The sequence below is a fragment of the Paroedura picta genome, chromosome 17 (genome assembly GCF_049243985.1).
Source record: "Paroedura picta isolate Pp20150507F chromosome 17, Ppicta_v3.0, whole genome shotgun sequence".
In the NCBI taxonomy this organism is placed as follows: Eukaryota; Metazoa; Chordata; class Lepidosauria; order Squamata; family Gekkonidae; genus Paroedura; species Paroedura picta.
This window is the reverse complement of record NC_135385.1, coordinates 10,747,529-10,773,452: the sequence shown is the minus strand read 5'-3', so window position 1 is coordinate 10,773,452 and position 25,924 is coordinate 10,747,529. Positions and strand designations below refer to the sequence as shown.

At 51.4% G+C, this 25,924-nt stretch overlaps 2 protein-coding genes and 1 long non-coding RNA gene across 6 annotated transcripts in view; 2 read left to right on the top strand and 1 right to left on the bottom strand.

The window, feature by feature from the left end:
* Nucleotides 1-7,417, top strand: part of USP22 (ubiquitin specific peptidase 22) — a 118,748-nt gene extending 111,331 nt beyond the window's left edge. For all 3 annotated transcript variants that reach the window (XM_077316771.1, XM_077316770.1, XM_077316772.1), the window contains 3 exons: nucleotides 2,689-2,751; nucleotides 4,049-4,198; nucleotides 6,607-7,417. In XM_077316771.1, coding sequence (XP_077172886.1) covers nucleotides 2,689-2,751; nucleotides 4,049-4,198; nucleotides 6,607-6,649 — 256 coding nt within the window. In that variant the 3' untranslated portion in view covers nucleotides 6,650-7,417. The remainder of the gene's footprint in view (nucleotides 1-2,688; nucleotides 2,752-4,048; nucleotides 4,199-6,606) is intronic.
* Nucleotides 7,418-7,846: 429 nt separating this feature from the next.
* The window catches only part of LOC143827312 (uncharacterized), a 38,946-nt gene continuing 20,868 nt past the window's right edge, over nucleotides 7,847-25,924 (top strand). The window contains exons 1-2 of one of the 2 annotated variants that reach the window (XR_013227254.1): nucleotides 7,847-8,650; nucleotides 9,294-9,395. This is a non-coding gene — a long non-coding RNA (uncharacterized LOC143827312). Of the gene's footprint in view, nucleotides 8,651-8,861; nucleotides 9,396-25,924 lie in introns of those variants that run through there. The other variant, XR_013227255.1, reaches the window with a different exon arrangement.
* TNFRSF13B (TNF receptor superfamily member 13B) lies at nucleotides 13,626-25,363 on the bottom strand. The gene is made up of 5 exons (XM_077316775.1): nucleotides 25,255-25,363; nucleotides 20,345-20,489; nucleotides 19,498-19,614; nucleotides 16,568-16,783; nucleotides 13,626-14,560 (listed from the first exon to the last, which is right to left on the bottom strand). Exons 2-5 carry the CDS (start codon nucleotides 20,451-20,453, stop codon nucleotides 14,286-14,288), a joined length of 717 nt encoding a protein of 238 aa, XP_077172890.1. The 5' UTR covers nucleotides 20,454-20,489; nucleotides 25,255-25,363; the 3' UTR covers nucleotides 13,626-14,285.

The following is a 25,924-nucleotide window of genomic DNA, read 5'->3' as shown; positions in this document are numbered from 1 at the left end:
AGGCTCTAGGCTCATGAGTAGACACGCCAAAACACGCTTGTTCTAGGCCCAAGAAAGTGGAAGTTTGAACCGCCTTTGGTCACAGCTAATGCCTACAGTGGGAGCAAAATGGAAATTTCCTTTTGAGCGTTGATGCCGCCATGGTGCTTTCAAAGCGGCCGCCGTTCCCTTCCAAAGCGGCTTGAGGTCTCGTGTCTTAAAACGATCGGCGTGTGGCCGTTGAAGAACATTCACCGCTTTGGAAGAGGAAGTTTTCCGTGGCCACGATTCATTTAACAGAGACTGTGATTGTCTAGGGCAGGGGTAGTCAAACTGCGGCCCTCCAGATGTCCATGGACTACAATTCCCAGAAGCCCCTGCCAGCGAATGCTGGCAGGGGCTTCTGGGAATTGTAGTCCATGGACATCTGGAGGGCCGCAGTTTGACTACCCCTGGTCTAGGGGACAGGGCTTCTGGGAAAAGTGGAGCCAACCCATTGGCCATCTCCGTTCAAGTGGGCTGCCTTTATCCAACCCAACAGGAGAATTCTGAAGAAAGACAGACAGGGCAAAGCCTGGTTTACAGCATACGCTATTTCCAGCCAGTAGAGGGGAAAGTCCTGAATGAAACGATTTAAAGTTTAAACCATGTTTACGTCCTTTGCAGTCTGATCGTTTTTCAGCTTTCAACAGTCAGGAGAGAGATGACGCTAGGGGAAGAAAGGGACTTGATTCTAATTAGTATTATTTATTTGATTTTTATACCGCCGCTCCCATAACTGGCTCGTGGCGGTGAACAAAGAACAAAATCCATACCGTTTACAATCCCCCATAAACAGTTAGAAAAAATCAGAACAGTTTACAACCTGTAACAATAACAAATAGCAAATGGCAGCGATCTATTTCTTGTGAAATATTTCCCTCCTAAAACAAGCAAGCATTGGCTAGCTGGTGCGCCTGTCCTTAAAATGCTCGATAATTCGTCACAAAACCCAAGCAGTCACCTCCCACAGTTCCGAAATGTGGCACAGAGGGTCTGCCTCCGTAGCAGTGTGCTCTGGCCACATCGCAGGACGGGTAACAGAAATCTGTTCAACGTACAAGTGACGGAAATGGAAAAGATCTGCGTTGAGCTGGTAGCCATTGAAGCTTGTGGCTCATTTTCCCTGCGCCTGTACAGTCTTTCAATTCCTCCTTTTGTCTCAGCATCTTGGAAACCAGGAGGTCTCAAAGCCCCCGCTGTAATTACCCACTGAAGCTATCTGGGCATGCACAGCCACTCAAGGAAATTCTGTTCCTAGATGCCACCTGGGCAGCAAGGGGCAGCCTGGATGGCTCACGAGGAGGGCCAGGGAGGCAACCGCAGCGGCTGAAATGCAGATCTGTGTGCCCATCCTACAGGAGGGGGCTTCCTTGCTTTGTTTGGTTCTCTGTGCAGCGACCACAAAAAAAGGGATGTGTGTACGTTCAGTTAGAACCCAGAAAGAAAACCTGGGTTCCTGAAATCAGGGGGGAGGGTGAGAAATTTGAGGCGTATCTGGGCGTGATTTTTATTTATTTATTTATTTGGATTTTTATGCCGCCCCTTCTTTACAGCCTCGGAGAGGATCACATTGCGGGGCGAGGATCAGATCTTCCGTTTTACCCTGCATCTGAATGGGGAGGCTTCATTTTGCAGCCCTGTTTTATCGGGTCGTCTCCCTGTTGTAAAATAAAAGAACATTGTAGAATTAAAAAAAAAAAAAACCTTAGGTGGAGTCAGGCAAGTAAGAGCTGTAATGAGCAAGGGAAATTCAGCAATTCACCAATTCACCAATTCTCCCTACTCAGAAAGCCATGGAAATTGTACATTGAGGGATGCTTTAGCCTGTGCGTGCTGTAAACCAGTAGTTCTCCACCTTCATAATGCCACGACCCTTTAATCCAGTTCCTCATGTTGTGGTGACCCCAAACCATAAAATTATGCAAGGGTTCTTTCACAGAAATTAAACTGAAACGGGGTTTTTCAGTTCAGCTCTGCCTCCTGTCCCACCATGCCGATCTCACTCTTTTCCGCTGCTCCAGAAAGACGAACGCTCCATCTCGATCTACCCCACAAGGCTGTTGGGTGGATGGCGCCCCCCGGCCAAACTGCTTGCCCTGCCATGACCCCTGTGAAAGGGTCATTTGACCCCCAAAGGGGTCCTGACCCCCAGATTGAGAACCACTGCTATAAACAGTAAAATACGGGGCTGGGTATTTTTGCAAAATCTGGTTCCGTGCACACGTTTTGCCTTGACCTCCGAGCTCCCTCTCGGGCTCAAGGGATGCGCCAGCGTGTGTGACTTTCCCAAGCCCTTTGTCTGTTGAATTGGGAGGCAGACCTGCTGGGGAACATTTCTGTTGAGTGCATTTTGCTCCCCCGTCGTAGTCAAGGTCCTGAAGGAAGCCTGGCACCTTGTCAATCGTGTTGGTCTAACGAAGTAGTGTTGGCACTCAACAATGCATCCCCCCAAAACTCACGTTGGCCTCCGGCTTGCTACTAGACTGTCATCGAGGTGTTCTTCACCTGGCATTGTTGCCGACAGCATCGAGTTTAGCCTTTGGTTGACTTCCTTCTTTGAACACTGATTAAAACTCGGCCGGGAGAAGCCCAGACGCTGTTTCCCACTCGACGTTGTTGTCTTTAGAGGGCGGCTGAACAGTTTGTGTCTTCTTCTCTTTGTTGCAGTAAAGAGAGCAGGATGAACGGACAGTACCAACAACCAGCAGATAGTCTAAACAATGATAATAAGTAAGTGGAACGGCCTCGTTCTGTTCTTCCCCCATTGGGGGTCGGGTGGGACGCAAGAGGAATCGGCTCAAATGGGAAACGGCGCTTTGTTAATTAAATGCTCAAGTCGAACCATTCAAACCGGTCGCAATTCACTGGGGAATACATAGCCGCTGACGAAGGAATATCCCCCGAAAAGGAGTGCTTTCTACTGGAGCTTGGATGATCTCCCAGCCAGAGAGATCCGTTCCCCTGGAGAAAATGGCAAATTCTGAGACATCGTCGCCCAATGGGGCCCTTCTCCTCCCCAAGCCACACCCTCTCCTAAGCTCCACCCCCAGATCTCAGGGGTTTCCCAGCTCAGCGTCGGCAACCCTAGGGAAACACAATGTAGAATGACTCCCTGGGAGCCCCTGCCCCTTGCGGCTCCGGTCTCCACCTTCCCCCAGCATCACCTCCGTACTGCCACCGTCTGCAGGGCTAACCATCACATGCCCGATCCAGTGCTCTTAAGAGCCCGTGACGGGACCTTGCGGGAGCCGTTCTCCGTGACAGGCACGTCCCGCTTGCCCTGGTGGCTGTCGTTCACAAGTTGGACGCACTGCACTGTAGCTCGGCCAAGGAAAAGCCCGTCTTGCATGTGGCAGGGAAGGTGCTTTCAAAAGGGGTTGGCGGGCCAGGGGGGAAACAAAGGCAGGCAACCAGAAGAGCTTCTTCCCCTGTCTCCCCTGGGCTGACCAGCAAAGCCTTGGAGAGTCGTAGGCTCAGGTGAAATGCCATTGGCCGCTCGTGTCACCTGACAGCTTCCGGAAGGAAGGCCAGGTCCTAGTGGGCCAACAGCTCCCCCTGCTGGCGAACGTTCACAAGTGGCACAGAGCACAGGGCTCGGCTCCATCTGCCGGGGGAGCACTGTTGAAAACTCCCTGCCGCTTTATGCAGCTGCCATGACCCTCACTCTGGAGTCACTACAATACATGAAAAGAGACTATAATTTGGGTTGGATCCAGCCTGCTTCCTCGCTCCATCTCGCCTCACCGCCCTCCCTGCCCCAGCCCCTGTGGCCACATCCCACACCGGTCCCACAATCCCTTTGGGGGGGGGTCATCCTCTCCTTTTCTCCAGTGGAAGCGTGGGCTGGATCCCTTTCCTTTGCTAGCAGCGGAGATATTTCTCCACAGTGGGATGCTCTCTTGCTCTTCCGTGCGTGTTTGTGGAGACCCAAGGGCAGCTAAGTGGGCGTATTGCGAGAGGTGGTGGTGGTGGTGGATTGTGATGGCGCCCTTCCTAACAGCCCTGTCCCTGCTTCCCTCCTCCCCAGGTATTCCTTGTTTGCAGTAGTTAATCACCAAGGAACCTTGGAAAGCGGGCACTACACCAGCTTCATCCGGCAACACAAGGACCAGTGGTTCAAATGTGACGACGCCATCATAACCAAGGCTAGCATTAAGGATGTACTAGACAGCGAAGGGTACGTCCGAAGGGCAAGGCCGGGCAGCCCCCTGTTTGGGCTCTGGCTGCCCGAATGCCGCCAGTTGTCGATTGTTTCCTTTTCCGAGGGCCGGCAAAATGGGAAGTCTAGGCAAGGGGTGGGGGAGAGAGGGTAATGTCACATCAGGCAAAGAAGAGGGGTGGCCAAACTGCAGTTCTCCAGATGTCCATGGACTACAATTCCCATGAGCCCCTGCCGGTGGCAGGGGCTCATGGGAATTGTAGTCCATGGACATCTGGAGAGTCGCAGTTTGGCCACTCACGCACTACTGTAACGAATTGCCTGTTGTTTGTTGCAGTAGTGTTTTCTCCCCTCTACCGGTTGGGCTTCCGCCATGGTGAGCTGGCCAGGAGATACCTCCAGTTCAGCTTTTCGAATGGCTACACTGGCCTCCGTTGTATTTTTGCGACTCCGTTTCTGGCCTGTACGCCCCTGGGTTTAGGCGACCCATAGTTAACATTTCCCCCCCTCCTCCCCTGTCCCTAGATGTGACTGCGTTTTCCACAATAGAGGTGGGTTGAGCAATCGCTGTGAACTTCTTCCTTTCGCACAACGCTGCTGTTTTGCTGATATAAATCCCTCCCGTTTTGCCCGTGGTGGGCGGGGTGAACACACTGGTGTACTTCCCCATCTTATTCAGCCCTCGTTTGGGCTCTTAAGGGTTTATTCAACTCATTTTACACGTTTGTACACATCCCCTCCCCAATGTTTTGGCAGCTCCAAAAGCTAGAAACCTGTGGCTTTTATATGGGGCTCTAAAAAAAACAACAAAGATAAATAAAGGTAAAGGTATCCCCTGTGCAAGCACCAAGTCGTGTCTGACCCTTGGGGTGGCGCCCTGTAGCGTTTTCATGGCAGACTCAATACGGGGTGGTTTTCCAGTGCCTTCCCCAGCCAAGCTAGGTACTCATTTTACCAACCTCGGAAGGATGGAAGGCTGAGTCAACCTTGAGCCAGCTGCTGGGATCGAGCTCTCAGCCTCATGGGCAGACAGCTTTCAGACTGCATGTCTGCTGCCTTACCACTCTGCACCACAAGAGGCTCTAAATAACATGCCCATCTATACCACATTGTGGTATACACATAGCTCTTAGTACAAGCTTACCATAGTGGCGAAACTGGTACTCCGGATGGCTGTGGATTACAATTCCCATGAGCTCCTTCCACTAGCATCCTGGCAAGGGCTCATGGGAATTGTAGTCTATGCAGACCGCCTTACAGAGATTACAATTTGCTGCTTTATCCTTTCCCAAAGCTATATTTTCGTGACAATACGTTGCCCCTTGTCATTATTGGGCTGTGTTCTGGCAGCGGGGGGAGGGAAGCAAAGCAGTTTAAAATCTGGCAGGGCCTCCCTTTTTGGCAATGCAGAGATGAAGCCGGTCTTCTCAGGGTTTTAATTTTAACGGCACCTGACTTTTCCCTCTTCCTGGCTAACGAAAAAGGTAAATTTGGGGCTTTTTGCGGGGCTTGTCATTCCAAGTGTAGAAACTAAAGGCCGGAACTTGGGAGTCAGTTCTTTGTGAGAGCAGGTAGCTGTTGTCATCGTGCTCTTAAAACTGCTGTCCGTGACCCAATAAAATCAGATTCCAGTAGCCCCTTTAAGACCAACAAAGATTGATTCAAGGCGTGAGCTTTTGAGTGCAGGCACTATGATTCTACTTCACATGCCTGACAGAGCCCGATCGAAACAGGAACCGTTTTGTTAAGACTTAACACTTAAAGCAAAAGTTGGATACCCACTTTTCTTGGATGCTTTAGGATGCTTAGGGCTGATCCTGCGTTGAGCAGGGGGTTGGACTAGATGGCCTGTATGGCCCCTCCCAACTCTAGGATTCTATGATTCTATGATCCTGCGTTGAGCAGGGGGTTGGACTAGATGGCCTGTATGGCCCCTCCCAACTCTATGATTCTATGATTCTATGATCCTGCGTTGAGCAGGCGGTTGGACTAGATGGCCTGTCTGGCCCCTCCCAACTCTATGATTCTATGATTCTATGATCCTGCGTTGAGCAGGGGGTTGGACTAGATGGCCTGTCTGGCCCCTCCCAACTCTGATTCTATGATTCTATGATCCTGCGTTGAGCAGGGGGTTGGACTAGATGGCCTGTCTGGCCCCTCCCAACTCTATGATTCTATGATTCTGTGATTCTATGATCCTGCGTTGAGCAGGGGGTTGGACTAGATGGCCTGTCTGGCCCCTCCCAACTCTATGATTCTATGATTCTATGATTCTATGATCCTGCGTTGAGCAGGGGGTTGGACTAGATGGCCTGTATGGCCCCTCCCAACTCTATGATTCTATAATTCTAACACCTTTCTTTCCCTTCTTTCCGCCGCCTCAATGCTTGTTTCCAATGGTGTTTCGTTGTGTTCCTTTCGGGCAGGTATCTGCTGTTCTATCACAAACAGTTCCTGGAGTACGAATAGCCTGACTCAGCCGCTTGAGAGCGAGAGGGGAAGAGAGAGGGGGAAAATAAAACAAAGGCACGGAAGGGAAACGAACGGCAGCCTCCCGAAAGGAGGGCGGGAAACGACACGCAAACCGACCTGAGACGAAAAGACACCCATTCTACACCTTAGCACCGACCTGCCAAGAGGACCTGCTTTTCTGCTGGCGCCCAGCCCAGCCGCGTCAGACTCGAACCCATGTTCCGACCGTGTAACGCAGTCTCGCGGGGACAGAAGAGGGGGACACACGCAAAAAGCGGCTACGGGCAGCGGCTTTTTTGGGGGGAGAGAGAGGAACTATCCATAACTGAACGATTGCTCTGGGTGGGGGGGAAACCCAGGAGCCCACGCGCTGGCACATCTCCCCGCGATCCTCCGAAAGATGTGCGTGGGAAGGCCGGGGCGTGTGCGTGCGTGTGTGTGTGTGTGTGTGTATGTTTGCGCTCTCATCTCCATACCAAGCCTGACCAATCATATGACAGTGATAAATTTAAAAAAAAAAAAAAGAGGAAAAAACAAAACAAAACAAGCAAAGCGCGAGGAGAACCCGAATCCGAAAATTCGTTGTTTTTTTTTTTTTTTAAAGAAAAGACAAGAAAAAAATAATGCCTATGGGTCCGAACAGAGTTAAAAAAAAAACACAAAAACACACACGGAGGTGAAGCGGGACGACGCAACGAACGTGGACTTTGCAAGTACCTTTTTATTTGTGAATTTTAGTTATTAAATAAATACAGTATGAAATTATTAGGCTCTTTTTTTTTGTTTTGTTTTGTTTTTCGGCCGGCCGCGGAAGGAAGTCGGCAGGCGCCCGAAGATGGTCTCCGTGCGGCGCTTCCTTGCTGCCCCGCAGGTAACTTTGGGCATGGCGGGACTCAGATCCGTCTTCCGTTTGAACGCTGGCCTGCTGCCCCCTTTTTTTGTTTTCTATACACAGTTATTTTTGTAATTTCCTCCCCCCCCCCTCCCCTGATTTGTTCAGCATCTTGCTTCCTCCCCACCAGGATGAACTGCATTCTTGCTACCAGTGAAAAGAGGAAAAAAAAATGAATGATTTGGCTGTTTATACTGTAACATCGGTCTTGACTGTTTTATTCGGGGGGCGGAGGGAGGGGAAACGGGGGGGGGGAAGTCTGATCTCTGCTTGGTGGTTTTGTTTTGCTTCCCTCCCCTCCTTCCTCTCCAAAGAAATACAGCCCTCGTGAGACTCTTTGCTATTGAAAAAAAATCCACCATCTGCTAACTTGCCGGGATCGGGTGCCATCGTCGAGGGTAATTTCCCGACTCTGGGACACCTCTGCCTTCGGAACCAGCTGCAGGAGTAAACACAAAGGTCCCCCCCTCCCCGTTGCTCTGCTTTTATGTGTCCCTTATCTCCAAGAAATGTTAATTTTCTCATGCATCACACCCACACCGAATATCTGGGAGGTGGCTGGCTTGCATTCTGTCACAAATGCATCGATGCTCCTCTCCTCCTCCTCCTCCCCCCTCGCCCTTTCTTCCCCTCCTCGCCGTCTAGACGCTGGCTGGCTGGCTGTCGGCACGGGCCATATATTTTATAATGAAGAGGCAGGGCCATATTTGATTGGGGGAGGGAAAAGGAGTCGCTTACCTTGTTAAAACCACTCCTGAAGCCCCTGTTTACAACATTTTGTACTCACAGAAACCCCCCCCACACACACACACACACACAGACACATACAATCCATAACACCGGAAACCGGCTTGGCCCCCTAAACGGCCCCGCTGCAAACACCCACCCCAAACTGCCAGATGGGTTTGTGAGGGTTTTTTTTTTTGGGGGGGGGGGGGTTGTTCTTCTGTTTTTAAAGGGCAGCGTTTTTAAAACTCTACAGCTGGCGTCGCCCCTGCAAGGTTGCTCGATGTTTCGGAAATAACTCGGACCGGCCATTCTAAGAGAGGGACCGTGATCCGGACAGACGTCTGTCGTGCGTGGAGCCAGTGGTCCTGGGCCTCCGAGTAAGTTGTCACTGGGGACCCTGGCTGGAAGGAGAGTCAGGAGAAGTGCGCCTGCTGAAGAATCCTGCTGCGTGGTGGACGTTATGAGGCCCACTCCCCCCCTGTCCACCTCCCCGATTTCCCTGTGGTGAGGAAAGCAGGCCAGCACTCCTTGGGCCTTGTCTGTGTGGGCTCGTGCTCCGCTAATGTGTCGATCGGGGATCCCCAACCAGGTCCCCAAAAGCTCTGGAGGGGGTCCACGGCATGTCCCTTCCTGCCTTAATGGACTCAGGCACAAGCTAGGGATCTGGCTGTTTCTATCACTTCCCTCCCAAATGTGAATTCCCTTGCGATTTCTGCACCTGGGAGGTGGAGGAGCCTGCATACCTCCTCTCGCCTCCTGTCTCCCCTTGACCCCCAGTCCTCCTCAAGCCTGCCTGTTAACATGGATGGTGATATCACTCCGAGTGAAATTTCACTTCCGGGGCTATGTGGCAGGGAAGCGTGGCCGGCTGACGCCACTTCTGGGGTGCCTTGAAGCCTGTGAAATCATTGTAGGGGCTCCTCCGTCCAAAGGCCGGAAAGGGCTGGTGTAGGAATGGTTCCCAGGCGTCCGCTTGTCTGTTTCTCTTCCACTGATGCCTGTGCTTCTTGCCTCTTGCAGCAGGCAGTGGCGGAGAAGGAGTAACAGGGAGGCAGCTAGCATCCACGGAGATTAGAGGCAGGCAGAGGGCTGCTATGGCCTAGGCGCGATCCCGAGAGTCAGGTAGGTGGATTTCTACACAGTGAGCAGTTTGGAGGAGTTTGGAGGAGTTTGGAAGAGAGCGATGCGTTGTTGAAAAAGAAGGGAATAAAGGTCTTACCCAGTTTTCTGCTTTTCTCAAACAAATCTCTCCCCGCCCAAGTTTTTAAAAAAGCAAGAGTCCAGGTGCATCTTATCTTAAATATTAGTAAAAGTTGTGGTGGGGTAAAAGAGCAAGATGGAGGTAATGGTTGAGAGCAGCGGGCTGGCCGTCTCTAGTCCGGAGAACCGGGTTTCCCTGTTGCTCCACATGGTGCCAGCTGGGTTATCTCGGGCCAGTCACAGTTCTCTCAGGGTTCTTTCGGGCCCACCTTCCTCAGAGGGTGTCGCGGGGAGAGGACGGGAAAGGCATCCGTAAGCCGCTTTGAGATGCCTCCGGGTACAGAAAAGCAGAGTCCAAAAAAACTCTGTTCTTTGCCTATTTTATGCCCCCCCTGACACAACTTTTGTCGGTCTTCGAGGTGCTGGCTTTTTCCTGCTGCTACAGACAGACGGACATGGCTACCTCTCTCGATCCTAAATTTTAGCCCTCTGGTAGCACAGCAGTATTCTACTGATGGAAGTTCGGTGCTACCGATCATGGCTTCTTTTCAGTAAGCCTCTAGGGGGCTGCATCTCCACTTAACTGCATCAGCTGACTGAGCTGCTGTCACTGGAAAAAAAAATCAGAAATGGCAGAGTGGCTTTATTGGAAAGGCCCGTTTGTGCTCTTGCTACGACTGATGTTCTCCCACAGCGTGCTACCAGGACGCCAAGGATATTGGCATGACTCAGAAGGGGCCGGCCGGTGATTGGAACGCACGTGCCCCCAGTCCGCTGCGCTGCGTGTTGCCAATGCTCAGAAATCAACACGGGCAAAGGCCCCACAACAGCCAGCAGTCGGGGTGCCAGTCGCCCCGAGGAAGCAGGCTCATTACGATCTTCAAAAAGGCTCAGGCGACTCACACTGCCTCTGCTTGCACCGTTCTCTCATTTGGCTGTCAAGGCTGTGCCGGGAGTGGCCGGGCGGATGATCCATGCGCGCTTGTGTCATTTTGCTCCTGTGGTTTTTCATTCTTCAAAATACCCCTCGTGGATGCGCGGTAGTTTGCGGATGCCTGGCGGTGTGTGCGTTGCGAGCGAGCGAGTGCAGGCGTCACAATGGGCAGGTGAAACGGAGATCCTTTTTAAAAGGCCCCCCGGTTGTTGCAATGGTGTCTTCCTGCTTCCTTTTTAATAATGCAGTGAGCTTGCAGTGGGAGAAGAGCTGGTCTCTTACGACTTCCTGGCTGACTCTTGCTGCAGCGTAAGCGGCTTTGAAGCTGCGCTAAAACGGAGATTCGGCACCCCCTTGTGGCCGAACCAGGGGAACGCTGTGGGAACGCTGTAAACGGCTGCCAGTCCCCCCCACACACACACACACCCCTCCAACTTCTCTACTTCCTCTCTTCTGTTAAATGCCAAAGGAAGGAATCTTCTTCCTTTTGCTAGGAAGGGAGATCAGTGTCATTGTCTAACTACTCACACAAACAACATGCGTACAGGGCCATGTATTCAGCCTGGGTGGGAGGAGAGGGTGGCATGCAGATATCGATGGGAAGGTGATAGATATTGGTGTGCTGGTAGATCACTTGCGCTAATGGATCGTGCAGACGCCTTTTATGACTTACCAGGGTTCCCTGGATTGCTGTCAACGAGCTCATCTAACTAATGGTTTGGGGTCATATTCCGGGCCAAGGGAGGGAAGGATTTTGGTTTTTCACTCCCATTTAGGACTTGCGTACCAAGCAAGGGCCGTGGTGCGTTTGACACATCATCACCTTTACCTGTTTTGTTTTTTGGCGTTGTGGGCAGGATGCAGCCACAAGAATAGTCATCAGTGGGGAGCGTGGACCTGTCCTTAGTACAGTGAATCTTACTTTGAGAGTACTGGAGAAAGGAGGAGCACCAACCTCTCTCTCTCATTCTTACTCTGAAGAGGTTGGGGGAAGGTTGGGAGCTATGGGGGAGACTCACTCTGCAGTCTCCTGATACAGATTGAAATGCCTAATTCTTCCCTGAAAGCTCTGAATTGGGGCCCAGTTATGGAAGGAAGGAAGGAAGGAAGGAAGGAAGGAAGGAAGGAAGGAAGGAAGGAAGGAAGGAAGGAAGGAAGGAAGGAAGGAAGGAAGGAAGGAAGGAAGGAAGGAAGGAAGGAAGGAAGGAAGGAAGGAAGGAAGGAAGGAAGGAAGGAAGGAAGGAAGGAAGGAAGGAAGGAAAGAAAGAAAGAAAGAAAGAAAGAAAGAAAGAAAGAAAGAAAGAAAGAAAGAAAGAAAGAAAGAAAGAAAGAAAGAAAGAAAGAAAGAAAGAAAGAAAGAAAGAAAGAAAGAAAGAAAGAAAGAAAGAAAGAAAGAAAGAAAGAAAGAAAGAAAGAAAGAAAGCTTTTGTACCCCTCTTTTCAATACCCGGAGTCTCCAAGCAGCTTACAATTGCCTTCCCTTCTCCTCCCCACAACCTCTCCCCTGTGAGGTAGGTGAGGCTGAGAGTGCCCTGATGTTATTGCTCTGTGAAAGCAGCATTATCAGAACTGTGACAAGCCCATTGCCGCCCAGTTCACTGCAAATGGAGGAGCGGGGAATAAAACTTGGCTCGCCAGATGGGGAGCTGCCATGGTGATAGATGATTTCAGCCCTCTCCTCTTCTGTCGCTCATCCTTGTCTTGAAAGCGACCCTGGCTAGTCCTGCTGTTGTGGAAGTTAGCTAATGCCGCATCGACCATCTCCCTCACCACGGAATCGTAGCTCGCCCGCTCAGGGCCCTCAGATCTCCCCCTCCTGATCCGAATGATTGGTCTCCCTTTGAGCCAAGCATCGACACGGACCATCGTCAAATCTAAAGCCCCCCCCAGCGCCATAATTCCCCATTGGGGCTCGATGTCGACTCGTTTTCTCATCTGAAGAGGCATCAAGAAGGACATCAAGGTCCCCACATTCATTGGACGACTTTTTGAGGTGCTTCCCAGGGGCCCTCCCCGTTGCAAGACCGGGTCCACATCCAGCAGATCCGTGGCTGTCCCAGTGAAATCCACGGGGCTTGTTTTGATTCATGATGCCACCCCAGTGGGCACAATGGGTACCCCACACAGGCTCCATACCCACGGCAACCTGTAAAATCTACCACAAGCTCCAGATGGGACCACCAGCACCAACACTATTCTGACGTTACTAAATTTCAGAAGCTGGCTGGGACAGCCCTTCGATGTCGTCTCCGGAAGATGCAGTCGCTGATCCCTTGGCTCCCTCCCTCCCCTTGAGATGTATCCTGAGCAGTTGGTTGAAATCGCAGAGAACGTGGATCAGAGTTTTGATTTGGGCGTTCTGGGTGGCAATTGGTTGGCTCGGGATGGAAGGCTATGGCTTCGTGTCATCATGAAGAAGGAGGAATCTCAAAGCGGCTCACATTTGCTTTCCCTTCCTCTCCCCACAACAGACACCCTGTTTGGTGGGTGAGGCTGAGAGAGCGCTGAGATTACTGAAGAAGAAGAAGAGTTGGTTCTTATAAGCCACTTTTCCCTACCCGAAGGAGTCTCAAAGTGGCTTCTACTTGCCTTCCCTTTCCTCTCCCCACAACAGATACCCTGTGAGGGAGGGGAGGCTTAGGGAGCCCTGAGATTACTGGAGAAGAAGAAGAAGAGTTGGTTCTTATATGCCGCTTTTCCCTACCCGAAGGAGTCTCAAAGCGGCTTCCAGTTGCCTTCCCTTCCTCTCCCCACAACAGACACCCTGTGAGGTCGGTGAAGCCAGGAGAGCTCTGAGAGAACTAGGACTGGCCCAAGGTCATCCAGCTGGCTGCATGCGGAGGAAGAGTGGGGGATCAAATCCGGTTCCTTATGACACCGTGTTATCTCTAATTGCGCCACTGATAAGTTGCCCCCCCCCAACAGAGAAAAATCAGTGGGGCTTGTTAAGAGCCTGCATGAAATGCATTGACCTTAAAAAGGGGAAAGGACGAGGGATCTTGGCCATGAGAACTTTGTGCTCAGAGTTGGCGGATTTCCCGAATATCAGCTGCAGAGGGGCAGGCGGGAGGGAGAAAGCAATGACCCCTCTTCCTTGATTTGTAGGCCTCTCCTGGACACAGGATTCGACCGAATCAAAATATCTAAGCTTGCAGGGGGGGGGCTGTCTCTGTGTCCTTTGGCGTTAAACGTGTGAAGACGTGAATACGATTTGTCTTGCAGAAAGCAGCTCTTTTATTTCACGTGCTACTGGTTAGATATTTGCATATATCGTCAGGGGGCGTTTTCATATTTCCAATCTGGTGCGTCCGGGAATAACCTTAAGGATTTGTAAAATCTTCGCCGTCTACGGATTTCTTTGAGAGGGAGAAGAAACCGTTTGGTTCCCCCTCCCCGGATTGTGGCTGTTCCTAGAATTGTGACTTGCCTGGGTGTGTGTGTGTGTGTGTTTGTTTGTTTCTGGGAAACAAATCGATAAGTGGGTGCAAAAAAAAGCGAGAAGAAATCGAATACGGGGGAGAAATGCTACTTTTCTCTGCTGCCGTCCAGTTTTCCGCTTCTGTGTCTTTTGTGAAAGAGAACGGGAGGGCCTTCTTGTTTCTGCAGTCAGAGAGACGGGGCTGTGAACCCTGCAGCTCTTTTTGCGAGGGTCGAAGGGGGCCTTTGGCCGTTGGCCATTCCCCCGTTGGGCCCTGCTGTTCAGAGATCACTTCTTTTGGCCACTGGCTGCTGACCCCTCGTGCAATCTGCTGCTCGAAGCAAGGCGCAGGCGGAGAAACCTCTGGGCAGAGTTCCGAGAGAGCTGAGCAGCTTTCTTGGGAGCGTGGTTTGAGGATCAGAGGAGAAGCTCTCCCACCGGTGGACCCTTCTCGTCCCCCTCAAGACGCCTGCATCTTCTCCTGCGAGGGAGAGCATATAATCTGGAAGCGGCCGTCCTCGTGGGTAGGCACTGTTCCCACGATCCCTGGGCAGGACGTCCCGGCCACAACAGCCGCATCGTCCCCGGCTCCAAGCTGGTAAGTTCTGTGGCTGGCCGTGGACTCCTGCACGGCAGGGCTTTGTTCAGGGAAGCAGAAGCCGCAGGTCTCGACGGGCTCCGGGGTCCGGCTGCCGCAGGATCCGCTCCCCACACTTCCGGCTTCCACCAGGCACTCTGGAAGAGAAGCCCCACGTCTGTTAGAAGATGGCTGCCCGGTCCCTGGGGACTCTGCGAATTGTAGCCTTATAGCCTGAAACGTCGCGTCCCTGCTCCTCAGCCTCTTTTATCGAGCAAGAGTTCGGCAGCGTTTGAAAGCTGGCTGCGCGGTTGGGTGGTCAGCCCCGTGAGGGGGTGCTCCACTTGGCTTATGTCAGGGGTGGCCAAAATGGGGCTCATGGGAATTGTAGTCCATGGACATCTGGAGAGCCCCAGTTTGGCCACCCCTAGCCTAGAGTTGAGGCCTGAGATCCAAATCCTAGCTGGCCTCCCTACCTAGAATCATAGAACCATAGAATCATAGAGTTGGAAGGGACCTCCTGGGTCATCTAGTCCAACCCCCAGCACTATGCAGGACACTCACAACCCTCTCGCTCCTCCACTGTCACCTGCCACCCCCTTGAACCTTCCCAGAATCAGCCGTCAGATGGCTCTCCAGCCTCTGCTTAAAAATCTCCAAAGATGGAGAACCCACCACCTTCCAAGGAAGCCTGTTCCACTGAGGAACCTCTCTAACTATCAGGAACTTCTTCCTGGTGTTTAGACGGAATTACTTTTGAATTAATTTCATCCCATTTGTTCTGGTCCATCCCTCTGGGGCAAGAGAGAACAACTCTGCTCCATCCTCCATATGGCAGCCTTTTAAATACTTGAAGATGGTTATCAGATCCCCTCTCAGTTGTCTCCTTTGCAGGCTAAACAGACCAAGCTCCCCCAGCCTTTCCTCATATGTCTTGGTCTCCAAACCCCTCACCTAAATCCATCCAGTTAATTTCTGCCCAAGTAATAGATTCCCTCATATAGACCACCTCCTCTCTTTTACGGTAAGGATGTATCATCCATCACGGCATGGTTTCTTTTCTCTTTTTTTTGCAATTTAAGGGAAACTTTTAAACGCCATTTTAAATCGAATGCCCGCGCATCTTAAGAGATTGTAGAATTCTAAAATTGTTTGTGCTGCGCCGTGCCGCGACCCCGCCTCGAGCCTTAAATTCTTAATATTAAATCGACTGGAGAACAGGAAAGCGGCGCGAGACATCTGGGCTGCCCTTGAGCGCAAGGGCACGCCTCTGGGAGCTCCTGCTGGCCAGACAGGTTTGGCCGGGTTTAAAAACAGAAGCCCAGCTCCGCAAACAGTTGGGAGGCATGCATGACGCAGTGGAAGCCCCTGTCTCAGATCCTCTTCAGTTCTTGTTGGGGGGGGGGAATGCCTTTCACATTCCAAGTTTCTAGTCCCTGTGACTGCAGATATTAGCTCAGACGCCTCGGGGCAGAAGAGCTGAGAAGGTTTGTGGTGCAGTGGTATAGCTGAAGAGAACCGAGTTCAAATCTCCCCACCCCTTTTCCTTTGAAGCTGACTGGTTGATCCTGGGCTGGCATGTTCTTGCTCAGCGTAACCTGCCTTGGAGGGTCGTTGTGAACGTTAAACGGAAGAGGGGGAGGGGCCCTCCGTTCCTTGGAGGGCGAGAAGGGGAAATGCTTTTTACCGTAGCTATTGTGGGCTAGCTGCACTTCCAAGACAAGTGAGTAGGGAATGGGACGTGGCGCGGTGGTAGAGCATCTATCTGGCAGGCAGAAGGTCCAAGGTTCAATCCCCGGCATCTCCGGCTAACAGATTATGACAGTAGGTGACGTGAAAGACCTCTGCATAAAACCCAGTCCAAGGGCTGGCTAGAAGGTGGCTCTCCAGATATTCATGGACTACAATTCCCATGAGCCCCTGCTGGCAGGGGCTCATGGGAATTGTAGTCCATGAATATCTGGAGAGCCACCTATCACCCATCTGGGGAGAAAATATCTCCTGCTTGACCTTGTTGGACCGAGAGTCGGATTGAGCACAAAGCAGCTTCATGTACACAAACGCCTTTCCCGATGTTTCTAGGTTTACAGAAGGGCACCTGGAGCAGGAGCGATCTTTCCGCCTCCGAATCTAGCCCTCGCGCCGATTCCGTCGCGCACCTTTACCTTTGGGTCCGTCGCCCTTCCTGTGACAAGCGACGGGGCCGGTGCGGCAGGTCACCTCTTCCCCCCGCTTCCGAAAGTAAATCCAGGTCAGGAGCAAAGAAAAGAGCAGAGTGCAGAGACAGAGCCCCAGCACCGGGTACACCACCAGCCTCTGGTCGTACACGCTGTCCACCTTCCACACCTGAGCAGCCGGGGCAGGTAAGGTCGCAGAGGCACCTGGAAGGGTTTGCAGAGAGAGAGAGAGAGAATTCTAGAATCACTGATTTGGAAGGGACCTCCTGGGTCATCTAGTCCAACCCTCTGCACAATGCAGGACACTCACAACCCTCTCGCTCATCCACTGTCACCTGCCACCCCCTTGAGCCTTCACAGAATCAGCTTATATTTATTAAATTTGTTAAACACATACCCTATATACTTGTGTATAAACCTAGTTTTTCAGCACCTTTACAGTTTAACTGAGGGACTCTGGTCTTTTTCCCCCCTTTTGCCTCCACTTCTTCCTCTTCTTAATCCTTTCTTCCAAACTATTATTTTGGCTTTTGAAAAGCGGGGTACAAAAACCAGCAGCTATTCATCCTCTTGACTTTTCTGTATTTGTTGGGGGAAGGCTGGATGGGAGAGCCTGTGATGATGGGACATTTCCCACCCTCAGTTTATATACGAGTCAATAAGTTTGCCCAGATTTTGTGGGAAAATTAAATCCCTTGGTTTATATGTGGGTCGGCTTAGGTTGACTCACCCTCTCCTGTCCCCAAATGGCCAGTGATGGGCCTGGAGGGGGTGGGAAGGGGAGGGGCTCTCTCAGCCTCTCTTACCTCCCAGGGTGTGGGTTCTGTCGAGAGGAATACAGAATTCAGAGTACCTTTATTGGCCTTTCATTCTATACAGTCACTGAGTTTATTGTACTATTCTTGTTTTTGTTCCATGTTAACCGCCCTGAGCCTTAGGGGAGGGCGGTGTTTAAATGCAATCAAAAAATAATAAATGATAAAACAGTGGAATAATACAGTAAAATAATATATGCATATACAATCCATCCGTCATGTATAAAGCAGTAGGTGCTGGATTATGAGGCAGTCATTCTATGAAGGGATACACAGAAATGTGTTATTTACCCAACATGGGATTCAGATATGAATGATTTACTATTAGTATTGTGGATATTACCTTGACCACTTCTCAGATCATATCCAGATCCTTTTCTATGCATTGTTTGGTTCTCATCTACACTAGTAAATTTTAGGGCAATTCCGCACATTTTAAAAAATAGCATTACGCCAGCGAAATTTCCTAGTGCTAAGAATTATCGCGCCTCTGGCAATTCCTCACCTTCTGGCTCTCTCGCTTTCATCTGCCGCTTTTTGCACTCCTTACACTCCTCATGTCTTCTTCAAATGGTGGAAGAGAGCAACGGGCTTTACACGCGATTCTCTTCCGCCTGTCAATCAAGCCAGGCAGCCAATCCCCTTTCTCAATGCTTTAAAGGACCTGTGGTCCAGCTAATTTTTAAAGTAAAACTTCTCAATTGAAATGCTTATGCATCTAATCATACATGCATAGTGCTTTTTATAATGCCAACCCTTGTGGAATTATGAGTTTGTAATATTTTTAAAAATCTCATTCCTGATTGGAGAGGGCAACGTTAGAGAGGCATGTTTTGTGTTTAAACTGTTGGGAATTTTTTTTTTTTGCTTTGCCTGCATGATTGAACGCCTATTCGTTGCTCCAGACAGTTTGCTTAAAAAACTGTGAGGGCATGACATTGGAAGTGGAGATAGCTCTACTTCGCCTCCATACATTTCCTTAGCTTATGGCTTGCTGGTTGCTCTCCTCTAGCTTGCACTTTTTAGCTGAGGGAATCCACTTTATGCGATTCCCCGGCTATAAAATGGAGGTGTCAGGAACGCTGCGTCCATGAACACACCTCCTTTCAGCAAAAGGAGCATCCAAAAGATGGCATTTTGGATACATTGGAGGGGAGGATATTTAGCCGTTCTATAAGAAGGGCCCTTCTTAGAGGGCCATCTTCTAATATTCTATGATTCTATGATTCCCGAATATGTAGGAAAAGATCTATAGACGGGGAGGGTTCCCCAGTATTGATGGGAGCAGATGCTGTTGCGTGTTGAACCCAGCATCTGTCCATCTATGTCCCCCGTTCTCTGCATTAGTTGCCTCATGATTGTTCTTCCAGTTGGATATCCAGCCCAACGCGCTGCAGTTTCTCTGATACCCTCTTATTTGCAGCTTGCAAAAAACAGGGGTCACCTACCAGGTTATAGTTCGGTGGTGCATGAACACGCATTTTCACCTAGTGTTAAAGGGTATTCAGCCAGGCTCTACTTTGGAGAGTTTTCCAGCATTTTACAGAGTTTTGCAACGCAGGTTGGTGCATTCTTCAGCCTTGTAAAGAAGGAAGATTTCCAACGTGCTGTCGAATGTAGCCAGCCGTGCAGGAACTCCATATAAAACCAGTGCAACTATCTTGGCTTTACAAGAGCGGCCGAAATATTTTTATTTCCCTTCCTGTAGGAGAACTTTACTAGCAGTGCTCTCTGCCTCTTTCCGGGGAGAGGAAGGCAAGGCGATTGCCAGCTGCTTGGAGACTCCGTCCGGTAGTTAAAATCCCGGGATAAAAACCCAACTCTTCATCTTCAAAGCAGCCGTTTGCTCCAGGCTAACTGGTCTCCTGGTGCCACCTGGAGGCTGGCAGCCCTGCCTCCCTCCCCTGCCTCGCTGCCCGATTTCCTCACAGCCGTCCCTGTGCACACGTCACGGCCCAGCCCCAGTCGGGCGGAAATAAGCTACGGTGAATCCACAAGGCCCAGAAGGTTGCTGCTGCACGTACTCTGAAGCCTACAGGCCATGTTTGAGCCCTGCTTTCCCCGCGAGAGGCGCGCCCACCCGTAACACCCCGGGTCTCTTACTTCCGCAGAAACGCTGGCACTCCCACGGATGCTGCCCACAGACGGTGGTGCAGTTGACGCACCTCTGGATGAGCTTGTCGTAGTAGAAGCCCGCCCGCCTGCTGCACTCCATCGACCCTGGGGAGGCAAAACGGGGTTAGGCGAAAAGGGTACAAGAGGCATTCCGATGACGAGCCTTTGAGCGTGTTTGTGCAGACCCTGCCCGCGGGTTATTGCATTGCCATGGGAACCGCTGCATTCTTCAGTCCCTGTTCCTACCGCCCCCCCCCCCCCCCAAGTTGGAAGGTGTAGCCTCCAGTTGTGCAGTCTGGAAATCTGCATTTCCAGCCCTTGTTTTCATAGCATCACAGAACCATGACGTTGGAAGGGACCTCCAGGGTCATCTAGTCCAACCCCCTGCAGAATGCAGGGAATCCACAGCTACCTGCCCACCCACAGTGACCCCGATTCCATGCCCAGGTGATGCCTTCCCCGCCCCCCCAAAAATAACAGAATCCCTGGCCAGTCTGGCCTGGAGGAAATTCGCCTCCTGATCCCAAAGGGGCAATGGGCATTTCTCCGGGCATGCAAGAAAGGACCACAAGAGCCACACCGGGACACAATCCTCTGCTTAAAAACCCACCACCTCACAAGGAAGCCACTGAGGACCCGTTCTGTCAGTTTTGTCCACCTTTGCCCAACCGAATGCCCCAGCTGTGCTTTAAAGGGGCTGTGAGCCCACCACCCTCCCAAGCAAGCTTGGCGATCATGTTCAGAGGGTTCTAACCAATGGGATAAGGTGACAATGAAGCTTTTTTTTGTCCTTCCATCCTCAAACCACCAGATCTCTTCCTTTGGGGATACTCACTACAGATTTCAGTGCAGCTCCGGAACTTGGACGTGTGGCAGACCAGCACACAAGGAACGCATTTCTGCAAGAGGCCATCCCAGTATTCTACCTTCAGGCAGGCGGACATGGTCTGTGGACGTCACGGGTACTGGCCAAGCGAGGCCTGCGGAAACAGAACAGGAGGAGAACTCGCGGAAGTGATCCCGGCAGAAGGAACCGGGAGACCTGTGAATTCAGGGAGACATTTTGTCCAGGCAGTTCTTGGTGGCCCTGGGTTGAGGGGAGGAGATAGGATTCTTTGCCCGCTCAAAATAGACTTCATGTGAAAATCTGGGCGATCGAGCGGTCTTCAACAGGAGAGCAGAAAGCGGAGAATAGAACAGCCAGCATGAAAAGAAACTGGAAGGCCATTTCTGTCTCCCTCCTGGCATACGCAAAAGAGGGGAAAGTTACAGATCCTAAGCAAAGTTGCACCCTCCCAAGTCCAGTGAACCCACTAGGGTCTAAAAATGTGTCCGATTCATTGTCAGGGTAGCAAAAGTTTACGCAGCAAGGAATATCTTCGCTCAAAGTTCTGCCAAGCTGGCAAGCAGCTGCAGCAAGAGAGGTCAGGGACGGTGCCAGGGCAGAGAAGACCCCAACTCTTCAGTCTACAATTCGCCCTAGGCAGGGCTGCACGAAACAGGCCTCCCAAGAAGGTCTCAACGCGGTCCGTCAACATCTCACCGAATCCTAGAGATGGAAGGGGCCATGGAGGCCATCTAGTCCCACCCCGTGCCCAGTGCAGGATCCCAAGCCCCTCAGGATGCAGAGAACCAGAGCTGGAAACAAGGCGGCAGAGGCATCTTTGAAGACCAACAAGGCTTTATTCAAGTTGGACGCGTTTCATGTGCGTGACTCACGTCTTCAGACGGCGACGTGGAAACAACCGGGCCGCATACATCAGGGGAAAGTCAGTCATGGGTGAGCACACAGCATAATGAAGGTGCCCTGTTTGTTATTCCCACAAAAACAGTATATCTCTGTAGTAATCCACGGCCAGCTTTCTCCTGACATATGTGGTTATTTTCATTTCGCTGACTAAGTGAGCCGTGGGTGCGAAAGCCAACAACTTGGATGAAAACCTGCTGGTTGTCAAGGTGTCCCTGGAGTCCAAATATCTCACGTGACTTCAGACCACCCTGGTCAATCAGTCAAATCAATCTTTATTTACAGTCATTTAGACCAGGGGTAGTCAACCTGTGGTCCTCCAGATGTCCATGGACTACAATTCCCATGAGCCCCTGCCAGAATTTTCATGGGAATTGTAGTCCATGGACATCTGGAGGACCACAGGTTGACTACCCCTGATTTAGACCAACGTTTCAGACGCACTAATAAACAATGGCAGTAAAAAAAGGAAGGTAATGCGTAAGAAACGGCTAGAAGTGCTTCAGCTGTAAAACTTTAGAACTTTTAAAACCATAAAAGCCTATATTTAAGAGGAGCATTAAATACCATTGACTATTTTAGGAAAGCAAAACGAGACATAATAGCAATGAGACGAATCACCTATTAAAATGTAAAACTAAAAGCCAGGCTAAGGGACGAGCCGTAAAAGCTACGCACCGAAAACTTAAGCAATTCTATGGACCAATCGGAAAAGTTAGAATGCTTCTTTGGGAAGTAAAACGTTCCAGACCACCCCGGTGACGTGCTGGAGGCCATATCTGAGCAACTGTGCAGTCGCTGGTGGGGACAGAACCATTTTGAGGGGGCCGGTTGGTTGGAAGGGAAGGGTAAAACGTAGAGTAGCCAACTCCAGCCTGTGAAATCCCCGGAGGCTTGGGGCCATTTTCTTCGGGGGAAACGGCCATTTTCTTCGGGGGAAACGGAGAGCGCTTGAAACTGCAGGCTCCTCCCGGAAGACCCAAACAGGAAAAAAGGACCGACGTGGCTTTGTAAGTCTTGCAGGTAATGGAAAAAGAACCTCTGTTCTGTTTCCAAGAGACCTTGAGCTGTGCTTGAATGATTTGGTTGTGTGCAGTCGTTGTTACAACGCTGAGGATGCCTAATAAAAAAGTAATTAATTTCCTAGGATTCTAGTCTTTGCTGGCTCCGACGATGGTTATCAAAGGCTCTGAAGATAAGAACTAGCCAGCTTGGAGCCGGGGTTTAGAGCGGCAGCTTCTAAACTGGCGAGCCGGGTTTGATGCCCCGCTCCACCACCAGCAGCCAACTGGGTGGCCTTGGGCTAGTCGCAGCCATGATAGTACTGCTGTCACAGGGCTCTCTCAGCCTGGAGAAAAGGAGGCTGAGAGGGGACATGATAGCCATCTTTAAGTATTTGAAAGGTTGTCACTTGGAGGAGGGCAGGATGCTGTTTCTGCTGGCTGCAGAGGAGAGGACACGCAGTAATGGGTTTAAACTTCAAGTACAACGATATAGGCTAGAGATCAGGAAAAAAATTTTCACAGTCAGAGTAGTTCAGCAGTGGAATAGGCTGCCTAAGGAGGTGGTGAGCTCCCCCTCACTGGAAGTCTTCAAGCAAAGGTTGGATGCACACTTTTCTTGGATGCTTTAGGATGCTGAGGGCTGATCCTGCGTTCAGCAGGGGGTTGGACTGGATGGCCTCTATGGTCCCTTCCAACTCTAGGATTCTGTGATTCTATGAAAGGAGGCTACGGGTCAAGGTGACTTTGAGCCATGTGCAGAAGTCAGAGCTCTGCTAAGCTTGCATAACTTGTGTTGTTTGGAGCAGAAGAGCATTCCAAATCAGTGAGCCTGAAAGATTGGGGGGGGGGGGGATCTGTCACTGGAGGGCAGCTTTTTGGGTTTCCGGGAGGGGGCTGTCACCTTGAATCTACCACAGCTGGCTGCCCGGCCAGCTCCTCATGCACTTTTGAACCGAAAGCTCTCGCAAGGCTTTCTAAATTAGCTCTGGCCGAAACCAAAGCTTGCAGAGCGTCGTGCTCTTTCCCGGGGAGCGCCCGACGTGGCCGTTTTGGGGGTTGACGCGACTGAAGGGGGCGCAGGAGCAGATTTCGGGAGAGGAGAGCTCGGTTTGAAAACGCCAAGAGTCTTGAGGCTGGATTGAGGATTGATCAGCTATTTTCTCCAGGAGAAGAGGAACGAATGTTTCAAATAACTGAGCAGTGAATAAATAAGTAATGCACGTAATCCATACATCAGTTGTGATTCTGCTCATCTGTAGGACCGGGGAATAGTTATCCCTGAGAGAGCCTTTTCAGGATGTAAAGTCGTGCTTTAAACAGGGGAAAGGAAGCCAGACTTCTCTGTCTATAACAGGGGTGGCTCTCCAGATGTCCATGGACTACAATTCCCAGGAGGCCCTGGCTGGGGCTCGTGGGAATTGTAGCCCACGGACATCTAGAGTGCCACTGTTTGCTCCCCCCTGGCCTCTAAACCTCATGGGCCAGGCTCACCGAAGACCTAAGGTTGCTTCACCAGCTTTCACAGTTGAGCGGGGATTAGAACTCAGCTCTCCCAAAATTGTAATCTGACATTTGAAGTCACCGCTCCACGCTGACCATATTTCCTGCACTTTCACAAGCGCATCTCTGGCGCATTGCATCCTTGGAACTATGAATGTACGGAAAGAACAATTTGAAAGGACCCTAAAAAGGCAGGATCTGGGAGGTAATCCTGTTTTGCTAGCCTGGCCAAGTTTTGAATGGACACGACCCGGGTTTCCGGGCGCCTCTTTTGTACAACCAAACTTTTGAAGGACATGAACGGCCTAGCAGTGCGTTTTCCACCATAGTGATGGAGCAAATGCGCCCGTGAAAAACGAATCTCTTAATGCCAGCATGGTGTGCAGATACTGTGAAGACACGCAATGCCACGTGGACTGTGAGATCTCCTTCGCAAACCCAAGTTAATAAAGCGTTAACTGCCCAAGGAAGTTCCTTTCCAGCTCCTGTGCTCTGAGATCCGTCCCGAATTCTGATCCAGCGTGCAGTCCCATGATCCCTTGCAACATTGCAAGGCCGGTCGGGACGCCACGGTCGTCCCCTTCCGTGGCCGAAAGCTCTACTCCGTGATCCTGGTGCCAGGACTTCACCCCTCTTAGATCACAATGTTATTTTCCCCCAAAGATTACCCCGGTTGTTCTGACTCTTGAATTGTCCCTGATCGGATTTTTCGGGACGGAAAGACGGCAGGAATCGGCCACGTCTCGGAAGTCTCCTCATCCGTGCGGCAGTGCCGCATTGAGGTAGACTTACAATCGAAGGAAAGTGATGCTGCAAAATTCGTGTGAAATGGCTGAATTGAAAGGTCTGACGCCCCGACGCCCCCAGCTCCGGGATTTGGAGTTTCTGAACCCCTACAGGGGTTAGCAGGTTTAGCGAAACCAGAGCTTGCCGTTTTCCCTCTGTCCTGAGCCACTTCTGTACTTTTCTGGGTTGCATTTGAGTTTCCCCTGGGTCTCCCACCTGTTGGGAGCCCTTTGACTCTTCTGCTTCCCTCCCCTTCTTCATCACACATGGGACCCAACATGGCTTAAATGGTTCTCTTCTCCGTTGTATGCGCACAACAACCCTGTGAGGTCGGTTGGAAACAGGTGTGGCTGGCCCAAGGTCACCCAGCGCCCGAATGGGGATTCGAACCCGGGTTCCCCCCGATTCCAATCCGACACCACGCCATTTCCGTCGTCTGCCTAGCGGGAAGCTCTCCCCGCATCCGACCCAAGGCTATCCTGGGATGAGATCCGGTTCGCCATGACGGCGCTACGAGAACTCCAGCCCCCTTTTCCTGTGACCCGGCTCCCTGCCCGGCGGAACTCCTTCAAGCCCTGCAGCTATCAGAGATGCAAACCCCCTCCGGGGCGGTGCACAGCCTTGGCCATCTGGCTTGGGGATCCGGCGGAGGATTCCCACCCAGGCCCGGGCCACCTTAGGATAAATCAGAGATGGGGGGCTACTTACGGGGTCCTCTCCCGGCCTCCGCTCAGCTCCTTCCACCGCCTGTCCTGCTGTCCTCCATTCCCCTTTGAGGTTTGAGTGCGGCGTCCCTCGTTTGTGCAGTTTATTCTTAGCGCGCAATTTGATTAAGGCCCTCAGCCGGCGTTTCCTGGGGTTTTCCCCCCCGGCATCCTTTCTTTGCAAATGAATCTCACAAACAAGTTACTGAAATGACCCCGGAGGGAGCTCCTTTCTTGAGCTGCCTCTAGGGGATACAGGAATTCCATGTTACTCCCCCGTAGAACTTAATTTGGGGGTGGGGTGGGGTAGGGGGAGAAGAAACGCCATTGTTTAGATTTGTAAATACGGGTTGTCCGAGCCTTGCTTTTGGACGCCACGTGGGGGAATTCTAGCAGAGGGGGGTCTCTGCCATCGGGACGTCTCGAACATGCCCTCCTGTTGATATTCACTGATGGCATGGTTGCCAGACTCCTGGCAGAGCCTGGAGGTCCCCCAGAAGTGATCTCCAGATCTGGGGGTACTTGTGGACTGTAAGCTAAATATGAGCAGACAGGGTGATGCGGCTGTAAAGAAGGTGGGGCTGGGGAGCAAGCCCTGTGAGGACAGGCTGAGGGACTTGGGAACGTTCAGCCTGGAGAAGAGGAGGTTGAGAGGGGACAGGATGGCTCTCTTG